At 41.0% G+C, this 23,075-nt stretch overlaps 1 protein-coding gene across 5 annotated transcripts in view; it reads right to left on the bottom strand.

The window, feature by feature from the left end:
- The window catches only part of TMEM245 (transmembrane protein 245), a 95,539-nt gene that overhangs the window by 32,499 nt on the left and 39,965 nt on the right, over positions 1 to 23,075 (bottom strand). For 4 of the 5 annotated variants that reach the window (XM_077269582.1, XM_077269584.1, XM_077269583.1 and 1 more), the window contains 8 exons: positions 22,915 to 23,019; positions 22,634 to 22,716; positions 14,732 to 14,822; positions 13,247 to 13,345; positions 12,746 to 12,877; positions 12,074 to 12,196; positions 9,014 to 9,159; positions 5,655 to 5,755 (listed from right to left, as the gene is read on the bottom strand). In XM_077269582.1, coding sequence (XP_077125697.1) covers positions 5,655 to 5,755; positions 9,014 to 9,159; positions 12,074 to 12,196; positions 12,746 to 12,877; positions 13,247 to 13,345; positions 14,732 to 14,822; positions 22,634 to 22,716; positions 22,915 to 23,019 — 880 coding nt within the window. The remainder of the gene's footprint in view (positions 1 to 5,654; positions 5,756 to 9,013; positions 9,160 to 12,073; positions 12,197 to 12,745; positions 12,878 to 13,246; positions 13,346 to 14,731; positions 14,823 to 22,633; positions 22,717 to 22,914; positions 23,020 to 23,075) is intronic. The other variant, XR_013216914.1, reaches the window with a different exon arrangement.

Here is a 23,075-nt window from a genome sequence, read left to right as displayed (position 1 = left end):
AAAGGCTAGGCAGATAGCTGCGGGCTGATATTAATAGCCTAGGAAGGGGCCATGGATATTGGCCCCTCCCAGACTAAAAACATCATCTCTCACTGCCCCAGAAAAGGCGCATCTATGGGATGCTCCAAATATGGTACTTAGCCTCGCTCTTCCCACTTGCCCTGTAGCGGTGGCAAGTGGGGTTCATATTTGTGGGGTTGATGTCACCTTTGCATTGTCAGGTGACATCAAGCCCACAGGTTAGTAATGGAGAGGTGTCTATAAGACACCTATCCATTAGTAACCCTATAGTGATATTGTATAAAAAAACACAGACACCCAGAATAAAGTCCTTTATTTAAAATAATGACACACACTCCTTTCATGAAGCTTAATTAAACCATTAAGCCTAATCCACCGACGCCAACTTCTCCTGCAACAAAAATAAAATAATAAACCACAATATTCCTCACCTGTCAGCAGAGAAGATAATCCTTAATGTCCCACGACGATCCTAATGTGATGTCACGGACGTGACTACTCTCAAATACAGCCTGCGATAGACTGACAGGAGGTAATTGCTCCCACAGTATATCACTGAGCTGCCGTGAGAGAGGTCACCGGAGTTCATCAGCTGATCAGCTCCGGTGATCTCCCTTACACAGCGATGCCGTAAGGGAGAGCACTGGAGCTGATCAGCTGATGAACGCCGATGAACTCTCTCACGGCAGCTCAGTGATACACTGCAGGAGCGATTACCTCCTGTCAGTGTATTGTCGGCGGCCGGGTAGAGCAGTCACATCTCCTCACAAGTGAGATCGCCATGGGACACTCAGGATTACGTGGACTACGGTGGACAGGTGAGTATACGGTGATTTATTATTTTACATTATTTCTAGGAGACTAGGGCATCAGGGATTTGGTGTTAGGTGAGTATAATGGGGTTTTATTTTTATTTGAATGTGATCAGTGACAGCAGATGTAGCTCGATGGGAACCGTAGTCTCATCAGCCCACGCCTGCTGACCTGCGGTAAGCTTTTTACTGCAGGTCACCGCTACTGGTCAAAAGCACAGCTGCGGGGTCATGTCGACATCTGACAGCATGACCCCGCAGAGGTCCAACCGACAGTTTGCGGTAGTGTTACCACGAGTCACAGTCACAGCAGCGGGGTCATGCTGACATCTGACAGTATGACCCCGCAGCGCTCTGACTGACAGGCTTACCGGCGGTATCGTTACCACCTATAAAAATTACCGCATCAGTGTTTCCCATGTTGTCACACAGATGACAGCATGGGAAATACCTTAGGAAGCTGGGAAAAAGCAAAACAAAAACTCAGCAAATCCAATCCGCAAACATTTTTATACCTGCATTTTTGCTGCGGATTTGACTGACTCAACTGAAGTCAATGGGTGAAAAACGCTGCAGAAAAGCACAAAGAATTTACATGCTGCAGAAAAAAACACACTGCAAATACGCACAGAAATTTACTGATCATGTGAACAACACTTTAGAATTGTCATTGAATTGGTTTGCATAAGGATTCCATAGTGCTTTTGGCCCATTTCCGTGCGGAAAAACCACCGCAAAAACATATAAAAACCACACTGCATGCACATAGCCTAAAAGTAGAAAGGTGTAATCCCAGACAAACTTTAAATGCCGTCCCCTATGGTAAAATGGTTTGTGTTAAATGCATTTGTTCAGATTCTGCGTTTTTTTCTGAACAATATATGATTCAGGATAGATTGAGAAACAGATATAGTAAATTGGGTACAGTAGTACAATGCAGGGTGTGCTGTTAATATATTCATAAGAATTTGGGAAAGTTATGAAATATCCTATAAATGTCTGTTATGTTACTGATCTTCGGATCTAGACTTTTAGTTGAGATGAATCTGTACTGCACTTTATGTACATGCTCAGTAGTGAGGCAGTGCTATAGAGTTGGAGTCGAAGTTGTGGAGTCGGGAGTCAGGGAAATTGAGGAGTCTGAGAAGGAGGTTTGGCTTACCGACTCCACAGCCCTGGATTATATTTTGGAATATTGTACATATTTTGACATTTGAATTTATTGATCCACTACACTTGTTTGCATACAATTAATTCTATTGGGGTCACTGAGCGGGAGTGTGTTAATGTTTTTAAATGAGGAAGCAACTTACATCAACATCAGAAATCTGTCCTGTTTGTTACTCTGACTTTAATGGAAGTGTTAGGCTATGTGCACACGTTGCGAATTGGGGTGCAGAATTTTCCGCACAAAATCTGCATCTCCTGGCAGAAAACGCAGGTGCAGATTTGCCGCGGATTTTATATGGATTTTGTGCATTTTGGTTGCGGAATTGATGCGGACTTTCTGTGTTTTTTACCCCTGCGGATTTCTATAGTGGAAGGGATCAGAAACGCAGCAGTTCCGCACAAAAGAAGTAGCATGCTACTTCTTTTGTTCCGCAGAGGTTTTCAAGCGGATTTTTCCGCACCATTAGCACAGCTTTTTTTTTTTCTATTGATTTACATTGTACTGTAAATCACTGTGCAGAACTGCAGCGTTTCTGCACGGAAAAATCCGCTGCGGATCCGCACTAATTCCGCATTGTGTGCACATAGCCTAATAAAGCTGCCAAGATTTTAGCGGAGACGCTGGCTTTTTTGTTATTATATTGGACAAGAGGTAGTAATGGAAGACACTATAGCAGCTTTTAAAAAAGGGCTGGATGATTTCCTCAGTACACAAAACATTTTGGGTTATAGTTAATTTGTTGACAAAAAATGTATAAATGGTGAGGAAGGTTGAACTAGACACACCCACGTCTTTTTAAAATTATGTAACTAAGTAATATGTGAACAGAATCATAATCCATCAACTGTATAATTTACAAGTGTATTTACATCGACTACGGTTTCCATTCATAAAAAATATATCTCATGGCTAGTGATGTCATTCTATAAATACCTTCACACTGAGTATTCATGGTGCCCACAGTATGCTCAGAATGGCGTAGGTGAGTAAAAATAAAAAGTGTAAACAAGGCCAAATGTCACCTTGCTGGGTAACTTCCTGTCACATAACTAGTGAATCCAAAAGACCCATTCTTCTCCAGCATCCATCTAGGATACATATGCCAAACTCTGGCCCGCAGTCCAAATCTGGCCTGCAGGGTGAATATATTTGGCCAGTGATGCAATATATTTGACTTGCAACGCTGGGTGGGTCTCCCGCACGTCATTGGACTATGCCTAACTATCTAACTGTATCAGATATCGCATCCTAGAGGCAGATACAGTTGAAATCAATGATGACGCTCCCTCTCCAATTATTTCCCCTCTGACGTCTCAGAGCAGAGGGCAAAATGACATCATTAGAATGTGCCCGTTGTACTGACATGTCCAGAGGATCTGAAGACACCATGAAGAGACAGGAGTAGCGGGGGAACAGGCAGAGGTGAGCACTTTTTTTTTAATGTGGGGCCTACTATACTTTATGAAGCAATATGTGGGCCCATTATACTGTATGGAGAACTATGTGAGGTCATTATACTGTATTGAGCACTATGTGGACCCATTGTACTGAATGAAGCGCGATGTGGGCCCATTATACTGTATGGAGCACCACGTGAGGTCATTATACTGTATTGAGCACTATGTGGACCCACTATACTGTTTGGAGGACTATGTGGGTCCCATTATACTGTGTAGAGCACTATGTGAGGTCATTATACTGTATTGAGCAGAGCACTATGTGGACCCATTATACTGTATGAAGCACTATGTGGGCCCATTATACTGTATGGAGCACTATGTGAGGTCATTATACTGTATTGAGCACTATATGGACCCATTATACTGTATGGAGGACTATGTGGGTCCATTATACTATATGGAGCACTATGTGAGGTCATTATACTGTATTGAGCACTATGTGGACCCATTATACTGTTTGGAGGACTATGTGGGTCCCATTATACTGTATGGAACACTTTTTGTGGCCATTATACTGTATGGAGGGCTGTGTGAGGATTACAGTTGGAGAATCATACTTTGAGGGGGTCACCATTCTTAGTCGGGGGGGATTGAGGGAGGGTACAGTAGGTATTGTGGAGGAATTCACTGTGGGGGTGTTTGGGGACTTTTTGCATTATAATTTAACCCCTTAATGACCGCCAATATGTCTTTTTACTGACCGGAGACATAAAAGACTAGCATCTCCATACAGATGACAATCCAGCAGCTGTTGGCTGTACACTATAGCTGACAACTTGCTGCATTAGCCACGATCAGTGTTGGCACCGTCCATATCTGTCTAACCCCGTAGATGCTGCTGTCAATAGTGACTACATCATATAAAGGGTTATCAGAGTGTGGGGGATTCCTCTTTATTCGCATCAGCACCCTGAAATCATGATTGTGTGGTCCTGATGTTTGCCATGGCAGTTCACAACCAAATAGCGGCCTTAGAGTCTGTCGCCTGTAGCAACCTGTTCAGACGTTAGTGACATTTAGGTGGTAAAAATACACTATTTCATTCCTGTCATGTCACTTTGCATTAATCCCTGAAAAACAGCTGAAGTGTTAATAAACTACTTGACAACAGTTTTCAATATGTCAGGGGGAGCTGTATTTAAAATGGTATCACTTTTGGGAGGTTTCCAATATATAGGTCCCCCAAAGTCACTTCAAACCTTATAATGTGTCATGAAAAAAAATCTCTAAATCACTGGGATATGTTGAAGCGTTACAGAGTTATTACCACATAAAGTGACACTGGTCACTAAGGGGTTAATATCTGTATCATTCAAGGATTTTTATCACGTTTTTACATATTTCAATTAGGCCATATGCCTTTTTCTGCTGTTACTTAACATATTATTCCACTATTTCATTCTACAATAAGATTTATTGAAAAGTTCTTTGTTATTGGAACAACCCTTTAAAATTTGTTTCCATAAGAAAAAAGTTAATCGTATCATAAGGAAAAACTTGTAGAAATGTTTTCAATAAATATCAATGTTTGCCCATGACTTTGTCCAAGCTTTTAACTTTTGCCCACTGTGTATTTGAGCTTGATATCTCTGATAGGAGGAGGGTATAAGCTGGGTTACAGTCCATAATTAATGTATACGCCTAAATAATAAGCAGCTAATGAGAATGTAGCATAAAGTGTATCAAATGATGCTCACAGTAATAGATCATATTGCTAAAAATCCATATGGTGTGGATTACACCCTCTATGACTATGCATCTATTTCAGTGTTACTGCATAACAGTTTTGTCAGTATGGAGCCCTACTGCCTTCTTTAGCCTCACAGACCCTTAGTGGCCATATTGTATTATGGATCCATAAACATATCTATTATTCAGGCTTCCAAAGTAGCGAAGCGGCTAAAAGAAGTGACCTGACCATTCTTTACTATTGGAAGTGTTCAGAAATTAACTCCTCTGTGCAAGGACATTCTGCAATTTGACATCCACAATTAATCTAGTTTTGCATTCATTTCCAAAAAATCCATAAAAAGTAGGTGTCTCATGAACGGATACTATAAAGGATTTTGTCTCCTGTGGTAGGATTGAATAGCACATATTACAACTCTCTCCACCATATTGTAGTCATTCACACACAGGTTGGGATTACTTTACTAAAGCAACTTTAATAAAACAAAAGAAACGTCTTACCAGAAGGAATAAAGACAATGTTTATCCCAAAGACTGTATGAGTAAGCCAAGTATATAATCCATAGAAGCAAGCCATTTTTAGGGAAGCATCAAATACACCCCTAAATATCAAGAACAAAACAAGTAGATAACCCAAATACCAACTAGATGCAGCAGAAATGTGACAGTATACATAATGTATATAGGTAACATACATTCACATATAAATATACATAAAGTATATTGATATATAAAGGGATCAGTATTTCAGGGACTATTTTATGTACTATATTTAGTGCTCGAATGTCTATGTACACTTAGTATTCGGTAACTGACTAGACAGGAGAAGGTAGCGAGTTGGACTTTATTGACTAGATGCATGAAATGTGTTGCATAGAAGTGTACATATACAGCCGTATATAACATGGACAAATGTTAGCAGTCCATCTCCTGCACTGTGAAGCACATTTTGCAAGTTATTTTTTTCTGTGCTCTTTCAGACATTATTTATTTTAGATTCCCTTAAAAAATACATCCCTTTATAGCTAAACACAGAAGCGGAGATGTGACACATCTTTATAGGCAAGGACTAATTGCAATCAATCAACTTCCTGATAATGCAGACAAGCAGAAAAGAAATAAAATAATAATTAAGCTACATAACTGATTATGCAGCTTGTATGGGCAGCAATGCAATAGGCATAGTGTTATGAATGTAGTATAGGCAGGTGAGAAGCTGATAGTTCACAAGAAATGTGGAGAAATCCAAATGAGTCTCACAATGTACTATCAAATAAGCGTGTACCATAAAAATTACTAAATTATTGATATTGAGGCGAGTGTACATACATAAACTTCTCATATAAAAGCTGCAATAAAGTGAAAGCAGAATGGGTTCAGTGCTGATATCATAAGATGCATCAACCGCAAAAAAAAAAGCAAGTAACAAGCAGGCCCACGTGCAAACACTCATGTGAAAATATCGCACACACTAAATTGCACCAAGACAACATGCAACTTAGTAATGTGCAATACCCCCACCGGAGTAAGCAAAAAAAAAAGGAGTAGCAGGATACAATGACGTGGATCATTCAGGAAAAGAACATGCTGCAATGGGAAAGGGGTGACTTTTTATGCAAACATGCACATGCCAAATCATTCAAAGGTTTCCATGGCAAATAAAATATTTCCTAAATGTACTGGTAGAAAATGTAGACACCTAAATATTCTACACATCAGAAAAACTAGAGCATCAAAGAAGCTAAATTCTGATTGACCATTTACCGTATTTAAAATAGGAAAAGAGTAACCCTTATTCAAATAGTCCTGAGATTAAGATTTTATCATTCGTTTAGATTAATAACTAGTGCTGGCTATTTTTTGTTAACAACTTTCACTCATTGATTCTTTATAGTTCATGTTTCCATGTTGTCTGGTTTCCCACCTGTCTTTACTGGCTCCAGTGATGAAGTCCTATCACGTGGACATAAGACAGATGCAATCACTTGCTACAGTGGGGTACCACTGCAACCAATGACAGGCTGCAGTGGTCATAGTCATGGGGATTTCATCACTGCAGCCAAGCAGAAGAGACAGGTGAGAAACAGGACACCATTGGATCGGCATGGAATTGATTAATGACTTTTAATTCTTAAAAAAAAAAAAAAAACACTCTCCAGAAAACTGCATTACCTGCCAGGGTGCTGTACACAGACAGGGCTGAAAGAGGTTTTCTGGGCTTTAATAATTGCATAATAGATTTACGTGCAGTATTATTAGTGACTTAGTAATGTAGTGTCCGTAGCGGAGATGCGTTTGTCATTTTCCCATGCAGTCACATGCTATTTCCTATGGAATCTCCTCTTTGCCCCGTTACATAGTACCAGAAGCCACACATCAGAGGTCTACTACCTGCGCTGCTCCCTCCCAGTCTCAGGAAGGGGATGATATTTTGCCTAACGTTCAGTAGATGTCTGGAAGGCTGAATGTCAGTAGCAGACTGTGATGCGTGACAGTCAGTAAGTAATTACAGCAACAGCTTAGGCCAAGTTCACATGTCCAGTAATCATCTGTCAGAACAGACCAAGCAGTAATCCCGTAACAAAAAGGCTGCGCAGTCACAACTTTTTTGTCCGCAAGAGAAAAACTGATTTCAAATGGATCCGTTTTTTTAAACACCGAAGTTTGTGTAAAACGGATCCTTTAAATATCCATCCGTTTTTCTTCCATTTTAAAAGGATCCGTGTTTTGCTTACTGACGGTGGAAAATAAATATGTAACACATACTACTGGACATGTGAACTCTCAAGTAATCATCCATTTGAAAAAGGATGAAGAAAACAACCGATCCATTTCAAGAGGGAGAAAAAACAAATGGATACTTAACGGATCCACTTTCCATAGACTTCAATGTTTAAAAAATGGATCCAGTTGAAATTATGTTGTTTCAGGCGGACAAAAAAGTTGTGTCTGCACAAATTCTTTATTAACAGATTACTACTGCATCCATTCTAACGGATGACTACTGCTCATGTGAAGACAGCCTTACACTTTGTAATATAAGGGAATGGATGTATATAGGAATAAAGGCAGTGACAGAGGGGAGATAAATCATGGAACTGTAGTCCATGATAATCCCATCACAGCGAGTCTACACAGCACCTAAACAGAAGTGCATCACAATCACCAAAATGAAAAAAATCTACTTTTGATTCATGGTGGCATCACTTGGTGACTATTAAGTCACCTATAGATCAGTTTCTATATATTTCTATGCTTGAAAATGCCATTAAAGAGGTATTCCCATCTCCTAGATCCTATCCCAATATGTTGTAGGTGTAATAATAATATTAGCAAATACCTCCAATAAGAAATCTAGTATAGTTCTTCTGATTCACTAGGTCGCTTACCACATGTGCATGGTTACGACCACTAATAACTGTCACTATATGAGTGGTCTTAACTATGGATGACTAAGCTACTGTGTGCCCTGACCATGGGGTACGCGACATAGCTTACAATATGAACTATAATACATCTCTAATTGGAGGGATTTGGTATTCTTATTACTCCTACAAAATATTGGATATGACCTTGCAAATGGTAATACCCCTTTAAATACATAGCTAGAGCCACCTATACGGGAATTAAAAAGGAGACAGTTTTAAAACCGGCTGGGGACGGGAAAAGAGTAATGGTGGAGGTGCCTTCTGCCCACTCAGGCACATCCATGGTCTTGGCCTCGGCTTGGATGGTTGCAGCTACGTGTGGATTGTGCAGTGAGGAGTATAATAGCCAATATGATCAGACATTCAGTAATGAGCGCTTTCAATGAAACTTACCGCTACTAAATAAAGTTATGGATTGGAGGATAATACTACCTTATAGCCTCTTCTACGGACTGTCCAATAATATTGGAGGACGGGCCAGGCTGAGAGAGGGGAGTCAGGCTTATAACCCATTTCACTGGTTTGTAGTACTCATCACTGGAGCTCAGTAGATAGAACAACGTTGTGAGAAAAATGACCTGAAACATAGCAGAAAATGATTCCTTTGTTCACACAAACCAATGAGTCATTTTAAAGATGTCTAACCATTTAATACAAGCTAATCTTATTGAAACAAAATCTAATATGGGATATATGGGAAATCTAAGTGGGATGTCAAAAAGTGTCAAACATGTCTCCAAGGATTCAAATTTCTCACATAGCATATGCCAGTCTGATAAATGTACTAGGTTCCACCAGGCAATCTAGTGTATGCGGTCTGAATGTTATGATGGTTAGTATAAGGTTTCCTCTATCTTTCAATGGGGCTCATACGTGCACAGATGTAGTGTGCATGACGCTATGTGGGGGTCTACAGACGGCACTATGGGACTGCAGCCTGATGAGAAAACTGCAGCATTAGGCTAGGCTCAGACAGAAAATTGGCCGATTATGCAAATGACTCCTTGATCTGAGTTTCCTCAGTGTCAGCATGGGGAGGTCCGATTCTCTTGGATGAGAGAATTGGAGCACTGTGAGGAGAATATGGAGGACAAAAGTTCTTCATCTTCTCCATTGTGTCGCTGCAAGGAAATCGGACTGCATGTTGATGTCATCCGAGTGCAGCCTGATGTTTTCCATGCACTTGTTCATTTGCATGGTTGACTGAGATCATAATATTTGATCAAACTCAGACATGCTGCGATTTTTTTCCTCACACTGTCCCGGTCCGAGGAAATAATCGAATATGTGCACGGGCCCACAGACTAACCTTGGTCATAGTGCAATCAGATATTAAATACGGTGGTGTGGGTGGGTCCTTGGGGTCATTTCAATTCCTGAATCTCATTTTATTTGACTGGATGGTTTCCCAGACCAATATGCAAAAGATTCCTCAACATATTGCTTAAGGAATCTGCTAGAGCCTTTGTTTATATTTCTTCATTTATTTGACATATTGTGCCCCCCAGAAGGTCATAAAAGACTCCAGAATCTGCACAGTCACATTCTGCTGCTCTACTATACAGTGACACTTTAGAATGTCACTGCAGAGTACAACGCAAACCACCCCTGGACAATTAAAATAAGGCCGCATGTAGTTAAAGGGGTTGTGCTACAAACAAAGTACATTTGAAATAATAGATCTTCACATAAAGATAAGTTCCACAATTGAATATGATAAAACAATGTTCCTGTGCTGAGACCATTTATAAGATTATCTCAGCACAGGAACTTTTTTTAACACATACAATTGTGATACTTATTTTTATTTCAAGATCTATTTATTAAAAATGTACCTTCCTTGATAGTGGGAAAACCTCTTAACAGGTATACAAGAATTGTGGTTAATCAACTAATAATACACTACTCAAAAAAATAAAGGGAACAGTAAAATACTACATCCTAAATATCGCTGAAATGAAATATTCCAGTTGCATGCTGCTGATGAGGAAGCGGATGGTCTCCTGAGGGATCTCCTCCCAGACCAAGATTAAAGCATTAATCAACTCCTGGACAGTCTGTGGTGCAATGTGGAGTTGGTGGATGGAATGAGACATGATGTCAAAGAGCTGCTCGATTGAATTCAGATTTCGGGCATGGGCAGACCAGTCCATAGCATCAATCGGTTCATCATGCAGGAACTGCTGACACACTCCAGCCACATGAGGTCAGGCATTGTCCTGCATTAGGAGGAACCCAGGGCCCACCGCACCAGCATACGGTCTCACAAGGGGTCTGAGGATCTCATCTCGGTACCTAATGGCAGTCAGACTACCTCCGGCGAGCACAGGCAGGGCTGTGTGGCCCTCCAAAGAAATGCCACCCCACACCATTACTGACTTGTGATTGACTTGGAGTTACAGTGTGTTGTTTAAGTGTTCCCTTCATTTTTTAAGCAGTGTACAATATCAAATAACATCAACTCTAGCACGTAATTTGTTTATTGCCTCATGTATATTTGACAATATGAGGGTTGTACCACTTGTATGAAAACATAGCTCCAACGTCAATACGAATATCAATAAAACGTCTGCAGCATTTCTTCACTTTCAATAGAAGCACAGTGGTGATGATTCCTCCTTGTCTTATAAATAGTGGAAAAAGTATACTGGCCGTTCTTCATTGGAAGGCTACTATACTGTATGTTTCTAGGATAGCTATATCCCACACAGCCCAGGATCTTGTTTTTTACTATTACCTTCCCTTTCTTTCATAGTTCAGCTTTTACATAACAGTGTGTTTCTAGGCCTGTTATACTGGGCTTATGTGTAGTTTTCATGATTATTTGTACTTTATAACTGAGCAGGAACATCATACTGAACACCAACATGTTTCTTTAATGGATGTTCTGATAGGATCAGTTTACATTTAATTATACTTTCTTTAACTTAATGGTATAAAGTTTAAAACCAGGATAAGATGATCCTTTTTTATACACAGTAGTGCTAGAGTACTCTGTTCTGTACCATTTTATGACAGAAAACGCTTGTAAAGACAATAATCTTACCCAATGTTATGTTCATTAGAGTTCAAGGCTTGAAACATTTTTGAGATGTAGCACAGGTGTCATTTTCAAATGCAAAGTAATAAGAAAATTTTTTTGTGTAGAGTAAATCGTTGTGGATGGCTCCACATTTGCATTGCAGCACTGTATAGCATCCATGTAAATGAATCTGCAACCATTTCACACATGACCATACCAAGCTTTAACAGCATGATTTTTTGCAGCATCACTCATCTAATAGATGGGTGTCTTGAGTAGGGTAAACTTTGCCGGAGTTCAGAGGTCCTTTTAGGGCATATTGTAAGGGGTTATTAGTTTTATGGGGGGTACAGTGAAAAGCCTCAAACATGATTATGAATAACCATAGAATTAGCTTGGCTACGACAAATACAACCCTACTAATAGTCTTTGCTGCACACAGACAGACAACTTGAAAGTGTATCACATACCAAAGACAGGACAAAATTAAGGAGTGCAGTGCCACTGTAGATGATGACTGTAAAAAGTGTCGTTACTGTGGTAAAAAGTAAACTTAAATTGCGACTCATCACAATCCAGAGGGACTCCAGTATCTGATGGTAATAGAAAAAGGAAAATAATATCAACAATAATTCCAAAAAATAACCATACCTTTTTCAGACCAGCTATTTGCAGTATCCATGTCATTATGTGCAATAATGTGCTAAGGGTAAATAGTGTTTTTAAGAAAATAATTCTGCACCAGCTGCCTGTAATCTGAGGTTCTCCAGGTTGTCGGACAGCAGAAGCTGGTACTTGTAGAAAGCCTTGGGTTATCGACCCACTCTTCTTACATCATGACTCTAGCATCTTCTTACAATTCAATCCCTGGCAATCTGCTAAGTTCCTAATAACACAGTATGATCTGATCTTATAAAATCCATGCGAAGGATGACAGTGTATGCAAAGTAAAGACCAGCATCAGCACCAACTGAATGGCCATCTGCTTGTAAGAGCTAAAGACTGCATGCACTGTATAGGGATGGTACGTCACATTGACTGTAATCTTTGGTGCGTTAGTTATTTATTGAATACACATACAGCCACAAGGGACTACATGACCAATGACAGGATAACATGAGAGAAACAGCCTCAAGTCTTACCGATAGAAAGGTTTCAATGTTCTCATGAACAAAAGATGCAATATCTTGCCAGTCCAAAATATCCCCCAGCCAACTGTTCTGGCGCTGTATTGTCATCTTGTGGCCCTTGTGCCTTCCTGAATGTGTCACGTTCTATCAACAGCAGATGGAAGTTAGTTACTATAAAACTATCAAGTTATAATTGTGAAAAACATACATAGATTTTTACTGTATAAAGACAGGACTGAAGGCTGAAGACAAATGTGCTGCATATAAGTAGTACATGGCATACGTGCATGTATAAAATACCGCTAATGAATAATATCAACTGTATATGGTACAAATAAACACATTGGGGCATATTTAATTAAGGTAAAGTGCTGGTGCAATGTGACTAAAAATCTTGCACGTTTTAAGACCGTCTAAGTTTCCATTGTCTAATAAACAGTTTTGATAAACATATCCTATTGTAGCAACTTGGATGCATAAGCAAACCCTACAATTGATTAAGACAGGAGTTACCTTTATGACCCAAGAGTGGTACAGTCTGTCCCAAAGCTCTAGGACTTGCTTCTCAATAATTGCTGTATTGTTCATCTTTTCCCCCAGTACCTTGTGTAGCTGTAGGAAATATGGACATTAGAAACCACAGAAAACTATTGTAATCCTCACTGGAGTTTACACGAAACCTAAGGTTCACAGAGCTCTCGGAATTATTGCAATTAAGCTAAAAACCTGAAATAAAAATATGATACAGTAACCATAGTCATTTTGTGCTGTTCCCCTCCCCCCGACTGGCTTTTCAGTTCTGTTTTCAGTGAGAAACCAATTACACGATCTCATTGCCAAGAAAAGTAATGTTACGGCATTTATGTTATAAAAAGAAAATGTATGGCATTTTTTTTTTTAAATAAATAGAGAATCTCCTTTCCCTCAACTGATAGAAAATAATTAACCTAAAACAAATAAATATATTTGGTATCCCCTCAGCTGTAAAGTCCTAAAACAAATAAATATATTTGGTATCCTCTCAGCTGTAAAGTCCTAAAACAAATAAATATATTTGGTATCCCCTCAGATGTAAAGTCCAAGCTATCAAAATAGAACATTAACCCATTCGGTAAAAGATGGAATGAGAAAAATAAATGATAAAATAGTGTTTTCTCAGTCGCCAAACCTACCTAAAAAATGGAATAAAATCGATTAAAAATGTCATATGTTCCCCAAATTTGTATGAATAAAACCATCAGGTGACAAGAACAAGCCTTCACATAGATCCATTGATGGAAAAAGAAAAAAAATATGGGACTTGGAAAATGGAGACACAAACCATTTTTTTCTCTCATAGTCTTAAATGGTTATTCATGCTTTAAATAAAAAAAATCTATGCAAATTTCATGACGCTGTGATCATACTGAAATCACAATTCCGTGTGTACACAAGAAAAGATTAGCAACAACTTGGCATATGGTTTCTATACCTTATACTCATCTTTACCCCCTAAGGGCCTCTTATTAGAATAATTCTAAGTTAGCTTTCTTTAAAAACAAACACAATGCATCAGTTGTACCGGTGACGAAAACTGAAATGTACCGTGCTAAAGGTACGCGCTTGTCTGCCCTTAGGCTACAAGTACGTAGTCATTCTATGTCACTCACTATCACACTGCTCGATGTGAGGATTCTCCGGTTCCGGTGCGGAGAGCAGCAGGCGCGTCACCACAAGTATGTGATTCAGTTACATACCGACTACAAGGGTGCGCCCTCACTCAATACAAGTGAACTGAGTGAGGTCGGACACAATCTAGTCAGAATGCAGCCGGAAGTAAGCAAACCACATATTTAGTCAAAGGCTGGAGAATCACAGTGCATGCGACGTGAGGATTCACAGAGTGCAGACTTGTACCTCAAGGCCGGACAACCCATTTAAGTCAGATGCAATTCTTCTTGTGTCCGCATTCTGTAAGAAAATGTCATATGTAATATGTGGCATATCCTACAAGCTTACCTTATTGGTGATCCACTCCCTGCCATACTGATACACATTGCTAGCAGCAGAGTTAAGAGCCTTCTGAATTACTTGTGCTTCCGGCAGCCAGCTGCATTATAACACAGAAAGAAATACATTGGCTTATTTCCTACATAGTCCAAGTTCAAACAAAACTAATGCTTTCATTCTACCATATAACAGACAGGGTAAAAAGTGAATATAAAAGCCACATATAAGTCTGAAGAAACAGTGAGAGTAGAGGTGATCCCTAAAGGCCAGCAGGACGGACCAAAGAGGCACCCCGCCACAGCAGCGAATTGCCTATCCTGCCATACACAGTAGCGGAAGCCTGTGCTGTCGGCTGTGCTCAGAAGTAGGACCCCACAGGCCAGTGCCCCTCCTCCATGTCCTAGCTGCCCCCACATTCCCAAACTACCCTAAGAGACAAGTAGCGGGGACGGAGAAATCAAAGTGAAGAAGGCGGTGGGAGAAACAGTAGGGGGGGGCCTGAAGACTCGAAATCCTATCTTCTGCTCCATGTGTCATGTGCGCTATATGGGACAGGCAGGCAGAAGCTAGCTGGCCAGCTTACAGACCGGCGCCCCGGTACCTGACCACTGACTATGTCAAGGTACTCTGGTCCGGCTATACTGACGAGAGATATTACAGACTGCACAATTACAGCCTGTTAGGACGGTTTCACACTAGAATTTATATACGCAGCATATGCCTGCGTACTTCTTTCCTTAAGATCCGCATGCGTCTTACGTACCTATATTTAACATTGTGTACGCAGGGACATGCGTTTTATGTGGATGAGTCCCAGTGCGTCATTTTGATATGCATGCCGTATGCAACATATTGCATTCAGCAGGCACGTCAAAACAACGCACGGGGAAGCATCTGCATTCAACACATGTCCCTGCACACACAATATTAAATATAGGTACGAAAGACGCATGCGGATCTGTACGCTAGAAACGCTAGTGTGAAACCGGCCTTACCCTTAACAGGATGCAGCTAAACGACAGAAAGACGGTTAAAGCCTGAACTAACGACTAAGGCTGGTTTCACATTTGCGTTTGTGGCCGCAGCGTTTGTACCGCATATAAATGCATGCGTCGTGTTTTCCTATATTTAACATTGAAAACGCATGCGTTTTTTTTGTTCGCGTTTTGCCGCGTTTGCCGAAGCATGCGTCGTCTCGTCATTTGCGGCTTGGCGCGGAAATGCAACATGTATTAATTTCTAGAGGCGTCTATTTGCCGCCAGGAAACGCATGAGTTCGATCGCACAAGGATTGCGACAAAAAAAACGCATTGCTGTCAATGTAAACGCATGCGTTTTTAAGCACATGCGTTTTGTTGCTTTTTTGAACGCATGCGATGTACAGTAAAATCACACTGACAGGTTAGAATAGAGTAGATATATACACATAGAATAGGTATATATCTATATATATAATTGTCTAAGGGTTTTTCCGTCTGTCTGTCTGTCCCGTTTATTCATTCGCTGATTGGTCGAGGCCGCCTGGGCCTCGACCAATCAGCGACGGGCACAGTAGAAATCCCGCGTCTCTGATTGGCGGCCTCGACCAATCAGCAACGGGCACAGCATGGCGACGATGATGTCATAATGGAAATCCCGCGTCTCTGATTGGTCGAAGCCGTCAGGCCTCGACCAATCAGCGACGGGCACAGTATCGACGTAGATGTCATAATGGTTGCCATGGCGACGATGATGTCAAAAAGGTTGCTTCGACCAATCAGCGACGGGCACAGTCAGAATCATCATTGTCCATATACTACGGGGACATGCATATTCTAGAATACCCGATGCGTTAGAATCGGGCCACAATCTAGTACATATATATATGTCAGTGAGACACCTACCGTATTTTTCGGACTATAAGACGCACCGGACTATAAGGCGCACCCAGGTTTTAGAGGTGGAAAATAGGGAAAAAATATTTGAAGCAAAAAAATGTGGTAAAATATTTAATAACATACTATAATATGTGGTGTTATTATATATAATAGTATGTTATTATGTTGGAAGCTGCGGGACCAGTGTGGTGTCTGTGAAGTACTATATGAATACGCTGGAGGGTGAGTATAAGAATGGGGGCACAGGGCTTATATTGAAAGCACCACTCCAGCACTGCAAAATAACACTGGAGTGCTGCTTTAAAATCCCATGGGAGAACTATAACTCCCAGCATGTCCTGCAGATCCTATGACATGCTGGGAGTTATAGTTCACTAAAGGAGTGGCAGAGTGCTTTATTGTGTTTTGGAAAGACTAACCTCTTAATTGTGGCAGCCAGCCTGTGGTGAGGTAAAAGCATCCCATGGCTGCACACACAGAGCCCTCCCTCTTGTTGCCTTTCCACAGCACAGGTAATGGAAGCCAGCAGATTCTAGTGTTGGAGTCTGAAGGACCTGTGATGATGTCAAGAAGAGGGAGGGCTCTGTGCTGCCATGTGATGCTCCAGCCCGCACACTTCTGACATCATCACAGGTCCTCCTTGTGCACACTTCACAGCACTCAGCTCCCGCCCAGGAAGGTACAAGCGATAGCCTCTCCCCCGGACCCTGCTGCTGCTGCCTCCTCCTCCCCCGGACACACAGATCTCCCCAGCTGCTGCAGGAATCAGCGCTGAGGAAACCATGTGTGTGGCTGCTTAAGTGCTGTATTCATTTGCTGCTCCCGGCTCACCGCTCAGCTGATAGGTGGGCGGGGAGTAGCTAATGAATATTCACTGCACTTAATCATCGGGACCACATGATTTCCCCAGCGCTGATTCCCGGCAGTGGGGACATTTTTCTGCCTCCTGAAGTGGGATAACAGTGCGATCCCACTCGCTGCTGCCCCCCTCCCCACATGCTACATCCCTACCATAAGACGCACCCACACTTTCCTCCCAAATTTGGAGGAAAAAAAGTGCATCTTATGGTCAGAAAAATACGGTATATATGTATATTTATATTTAATGCAGCGCTAGATAGCATAAAAGCTGCTAATTCAATTACCGACTTCTGCTATCTCCTTCACAAACCCGACAGGATATGAGACATGGTTTACATACAGTAAACCATCTCATATCCCTTCTGTTATTACATATTCCTCTTCAGTAATGTAAGAAGTGTCTGTGTGTCAAATTTGGGGGCTCTAGCTATGAAATTAAAGGGTTAAATGGTGGAAAAAATTGGTGTGGGCTCCCGCGCAATTTTCTCCGCCAGAGTGGTAAAGCCAGTGACTGGGGGCAGATATTAATAGCCTAGAGAGGGTCCATGGTTATTGGCCCCCCCTGGCTACAAACATCTGCCCCCAGCCACCCCAGAAAAGGCACATCTTGAAGATGCGCCTATTCTGGCACTTGGCCTCTGTCTTCCCATTCCCGTGTAGCGGTGGGATATGGGGTAATGAAGGGTTAATGTCACCTTGCTATTGTAAGGTGACATTAAGCCAGGTTAGTAATGGAGAGGCGTCAATTATGACACCTATCCATTATTAATCCAATCGTACGAAATGGTTAATAAAACACACACATTATTTCAAAGTATTTTAATGAAATAAAGACACATGTTGTTGTAATATTTTATTAGACTCTTAATCCACCTGAAGACCCTTTGTCACCTGAAACAAAGTTTAAAAAAACAAACAACAATATTCCTTACCTTCCGTCGTTCTGTCCCACGTTGTAAATCCATCTGAAAGGGTTAACTAGTTTTACAAGCATAAGCCTGTTAATGCAGCCGTCCCTGCCTGTAAAAACCCAGGGAATTAATGGATTGGAGGGGAATGACCTGTAGTTACCTTGAGTTGCGGTGATGCACCCTCTGCTGGATGTCCTCATATGAACTCGAGCGTGGGAACTTTTACCAGGCTTGAGTTCATATGAGGACATCCAGCAGAGGGCGCCTCACCGCGACGCAAGGTAACTACAGGTCACCCGGCTTTCCATTCAGTACCCGGGGTTTTACAGGCAGGAGCGAGTGCATTAGCACAGCTCCTGGCTGTAAAATATTTTAACCCCATCAGATGGATTAACTTCGTGGGACTTGACCTGAGCGAGGGAAGGTATGAGATATTGTTGTTTTTTTATTTTTCCTTTGTTACAGAACGTGGGTCTTCAGGTGGATTACCAGTATAATAAAATATTACAACAACCTGTGTCTTTATTTCATTAAAGGACTTTGTAATAATGTGTGTGTGTTTTATTAACCATTTCGTACTATTGGATTAATAATGGATAGGTGTCATAATTGACGCCTCTCCATTATTAACCTGGCTTAATGTCACCTTACAATAGCAAGGTGACATTAACCCTTCATTACCCCATATCCCACCGCTACACGGGAATGGGAAGAGAGAGGCCAAGTGCCAGAATAGGCGCATCTTCAAGATGTGCCTTTTCTGGGGTGGCTGGGGGCAGATGTTTGTAGCCAGGTGGGGCCAATAATCATGGACCCTTTCTAGGCTATTAATATCTGCCCCCAGTCACTGGCTTTACCACTCTGGCGGAGAAAATTGCGCGGGAGCCCACACCAATTTTTTCCGCCATTTAACCCTTTAATTTAATAGCTAGAGCCCCCAAATTTGACACACAGACACTTCTTACATTACTGAAGAGGAATATGTAATAACAGAAGGGATATGAGATGGTTTACTGTATGTAAACCATGTCTCATATCCTGTCGGGTTTGTGAAGGAGATAGCAGAAGCCGGTAATTGAATTAGCAGCTTTTATGCTATCTAGCGCTGCATTAAATATAAATATACATATACTAGATTGTGGCCCGATTCTAACGCATCGGGTATTCTAGAATATGCATGTCCCCGTAGTATATGGACAATGATGATTCCGACTGTGCCCGTCGCTGATTGGTCGAGGCAACCTTTTTGACATCATCGTCGCCATGGCAACCATTATGACATCTACGTCGATACTGTGCCCGTCGCTGATTGGTTGAGGCCTGGCGGCCTCGACCAATCAGAGACGCGGGATTTCCATTATGACATCATCGTCGCCATGCTATGCCCGTCGCTGATTGGTCGAGGCCCAGGCGGCCTCGACCAATCAGCGAATGAATAAACGGGACAGACAGACAGACAGAAAAACCCTTAGACAATTATATATATAGAAGATAGGTGTCTCACTGACATATATATATATGTACAGTATATATACATATTCTATGTGTATAAATCTACTCTATTCTAATCTGTCAGTGTGATTTTACTGTATACCGCGCTGAATTACCGGCTTGATTTTTCTCTTGTGAAATTTCTCATCATGCGCACCATAAACGCAAACGAAACGCAGGAAAAAAAGCATGTAAACACGTACAAACGCGGCGTTTTTTAACAGCATGCGTCAACGCATGCATAAAAAAACCTGCCGCGTTTGTACGCGTTTATATGCGTTTTTTCCACCACTTGCGGATGCGTTTTAAACGCTGCGGATTTAAACGCAAATGTGAAACTAGCCTAAGACAGGTCACAACACTACGGGGAACCTCTACCCAGTCCCCTGGCAACGAGCCGCACGATCCAAAAGCATTGAAGGAATTCCCCAGCACTTACCCCTGGCTGCCTACCACAATAACATTGATAGACTCAGGATTGGGTTGAAACATTGCTAGCTTTATGCTGTCTTCGAATCATCTATTTTTATTACATTTCTAGTGTGGTGACCACTGTAACTAAAATTTAGCACATTTTACATTCACCTAGGAGTACAACCTCAATCTTCATGCAGAGGCTCGACGATAAATTGCAATAAAGTATTGTATAGTAAAAATTCTATTTTATTGTAAACATTCAGAAAAATATATATGATTCAAGCTAGGGAACATACAAAGAGTGCAGGAGCATTGAGACATAAAAGAATTATCTGCACAGAGGAAATTGCACTTCCAAAAATATAAAAAGGACCAAAACATGCAGAGACAATCTGAAAAAATTCTAAGTCATGAATTGCAAATAAAGTTCATAGTGCATAATTCAAATATTAGAAATTATCATAAATTGTGCATGGGCTTTTGCCTGATCAAAAATAAATGTAATAAGTGCTACTGAAAGCTAATGTGAAGCTCATGGTGTTGAAAATAGTACAATACCTGTAAAGTGCTGAGTGCAAAAGAGTCCCTGCTGCCTCGCGCTCTCACCCCAACAGCGCCGTTTTCACGTTATGCTTCTACTATGGGGGCGTGTATGAAGAAGCAATAATGCGAAACGGCGCTGTTGGGGTGAGAGCGCGAGGCAGCAGGGACTCTTTTGCACTCAGCACTTTACAGGTATTGTACTATTTTCAACACCATGAGCTTCACATTAGCTTTCAGTAGCACTTATTACATTTATTTTTGATCAGGCAAAAGCCCATGCACAGTTTATGATAATTTCTAATATTTGAATTATGCACTATGCACTTTATTTGCAATTCATGACTTAGAATTTTTTCAGATTGTCTCTGCATGTTTTGGTCCTTTTTATATTTTTGGAAGTGCAATTTCCTCTGTGCAGATAATTCTTTTATGTCTCAATGCTCCTGCACTCTTTGTATGTTCCCTAGCTTGAATCATATATATTTTTCTGAATGTTTACAATAAAATAGAATTTTTACTATACAATACTTTATTGCAATTTATCGTCGAGCCTCTGCACGAAGATTGGAGGTTGTGTTTGTAGTTATCAGGAATATATACGTTTTTGCCTATTTTTCTTGGACTGTTTTAATTTATTCACCTATGAGTGCGGCTATTTCTCCTACTATTTAGTAGGACTTAGTCCTGTTCAGCCAGCACCAACCTACCTTGCTGAGTGCGCACTTTCTCTAATTTCCTATGACAGACTTTGTCTTCAACTGACACTACACAAAACTGAGGGAGCCTGAGGCTAGCAGGAAAGTATAGGGTGCTGGGGAGGAGCCAATTTTTATTTAGCATGTAATAATAATGTCAGCCTTCAAGTGGCAGCAGACTGTCCCAAGTTTCTCTTAAAGGGAATCTGTCACCCCAAAAATCGTGTATGAGATAAGGCCACCGGCATCAGGGGCTTATCTACAGCATTCTGTAATGCTGTAGATAAGCCCCCGATGTAACCTGAAAAGTAAGAAAAACAGGTTATATTATACTCACCCAGGGGCGGTCCCGCTGCGGTCCAGTCCGATGGGCGTCACGGTCAGGTGCTGGGAAAGGTCAGAGAGGCCCAGCGCCTGCGCACTGCAGTACTTTGCTCTGCCCTCAACAGGGCAGACAAAGTACGCCTGCGCCGGAGCAGCGGCAGGAAGACAAGAAGAGGACGTCATCGTATGAAGATAGGAGGCGCCGGACCCGGACCGTGACGCCCATCGGACCCGGACCGCAGCGGGACCGCCCCTGGGTGAGTATAATCTAACCTGTTTTTCTTACCTTTCAGGTTACATCGGGGGCTTATCTACAGCATTACAGAATGCTGTAGATAAGCCCCTGATGGCGGTGGCCTTATCTCATATACGATTTTTGGGGTGACAGACTCCCTTTAAAAATGAAAGTAGTAAAAAACTAAAAAAGCTATGCAAGTTTGGTATTGCCATATTCGTGCTGACAGGAAGAGTTATAGTTCCAAATCATTTTAACCTAACAATGAACGCCATAGAAACAAGCAAAAAAAAAAAAACATGGCGTAATTGATTTTTTCACTATTTCACTGAGCTATTTAATGGCATCAAATGTTTTCCCATTTTCCAATACAATATATAGTGAAGTGAATCGTATCATTCAAAACTAAAGTCGTCCTGCTAAAAACAAGCATGCTATCTCTAGGAAAAAATTTAAAAAGTTATAGCTCTTGGAAGAAGGGAAGGGCAAAAATGCAAACAAAAAATTGAAAATTTGCCTGGTCCTTAAAGGGTTAATGTACACACATAGTTCCTTACTTTGCCCATTCTGGATGATTGGACACAGTCTCATTAATTAGATTGCTGGTTACTTCAATGATATGCACACTTTCCTCGTGTACCTGGAGAAAAGTATTAGAAGCAATAATTAAAACTGAACAAAACACAAGTACAAACTGAATAAACATGTCACATTAATACTGTAATGTTTGCAGTTTTCTTCCTGGTGGCAAAGTTTTTTTCTTTTTTTTGTTAAAGAAACTAGTTACATAAGTGTACATAGGTAGTATTTTTTTTTTCTGAAAAAAGCTGAATGTTACCTTCGCTGTTAAGAGTAAGGCTAAAAGGAGAGTGCCAATCACAAGCAGGAATATAATAAAGATGCTTATTATTTTGTCAAGAGTTTTCTCCAACCAAACAATCATCTGCAGAAACAGCAAGAAAAAAACAAGTCATGTAATGATTTTCCACAATTCCTGCT

The sequence above is a fragment of the Ranitomeya variabilis genome, chromosome 6 (assembly GCF_051348905.1).
Source record: "Ranitomeya variabilis isolate aRanVar5 chromosome 6, aRanVar5.hap1, whole genome shotgun sequence".
NCBI classification, from domain to species: Eukaryota; Metazoa; Chordata; class Amphibia; order Anura; family Dendrobatidae; genus Ranitomeya; species Ranitomeya variabilis.
Note: the sequence above shows the minus strand (reverse complement) of the source record. Positions and strands in the feature narration are given on the sequence as shown.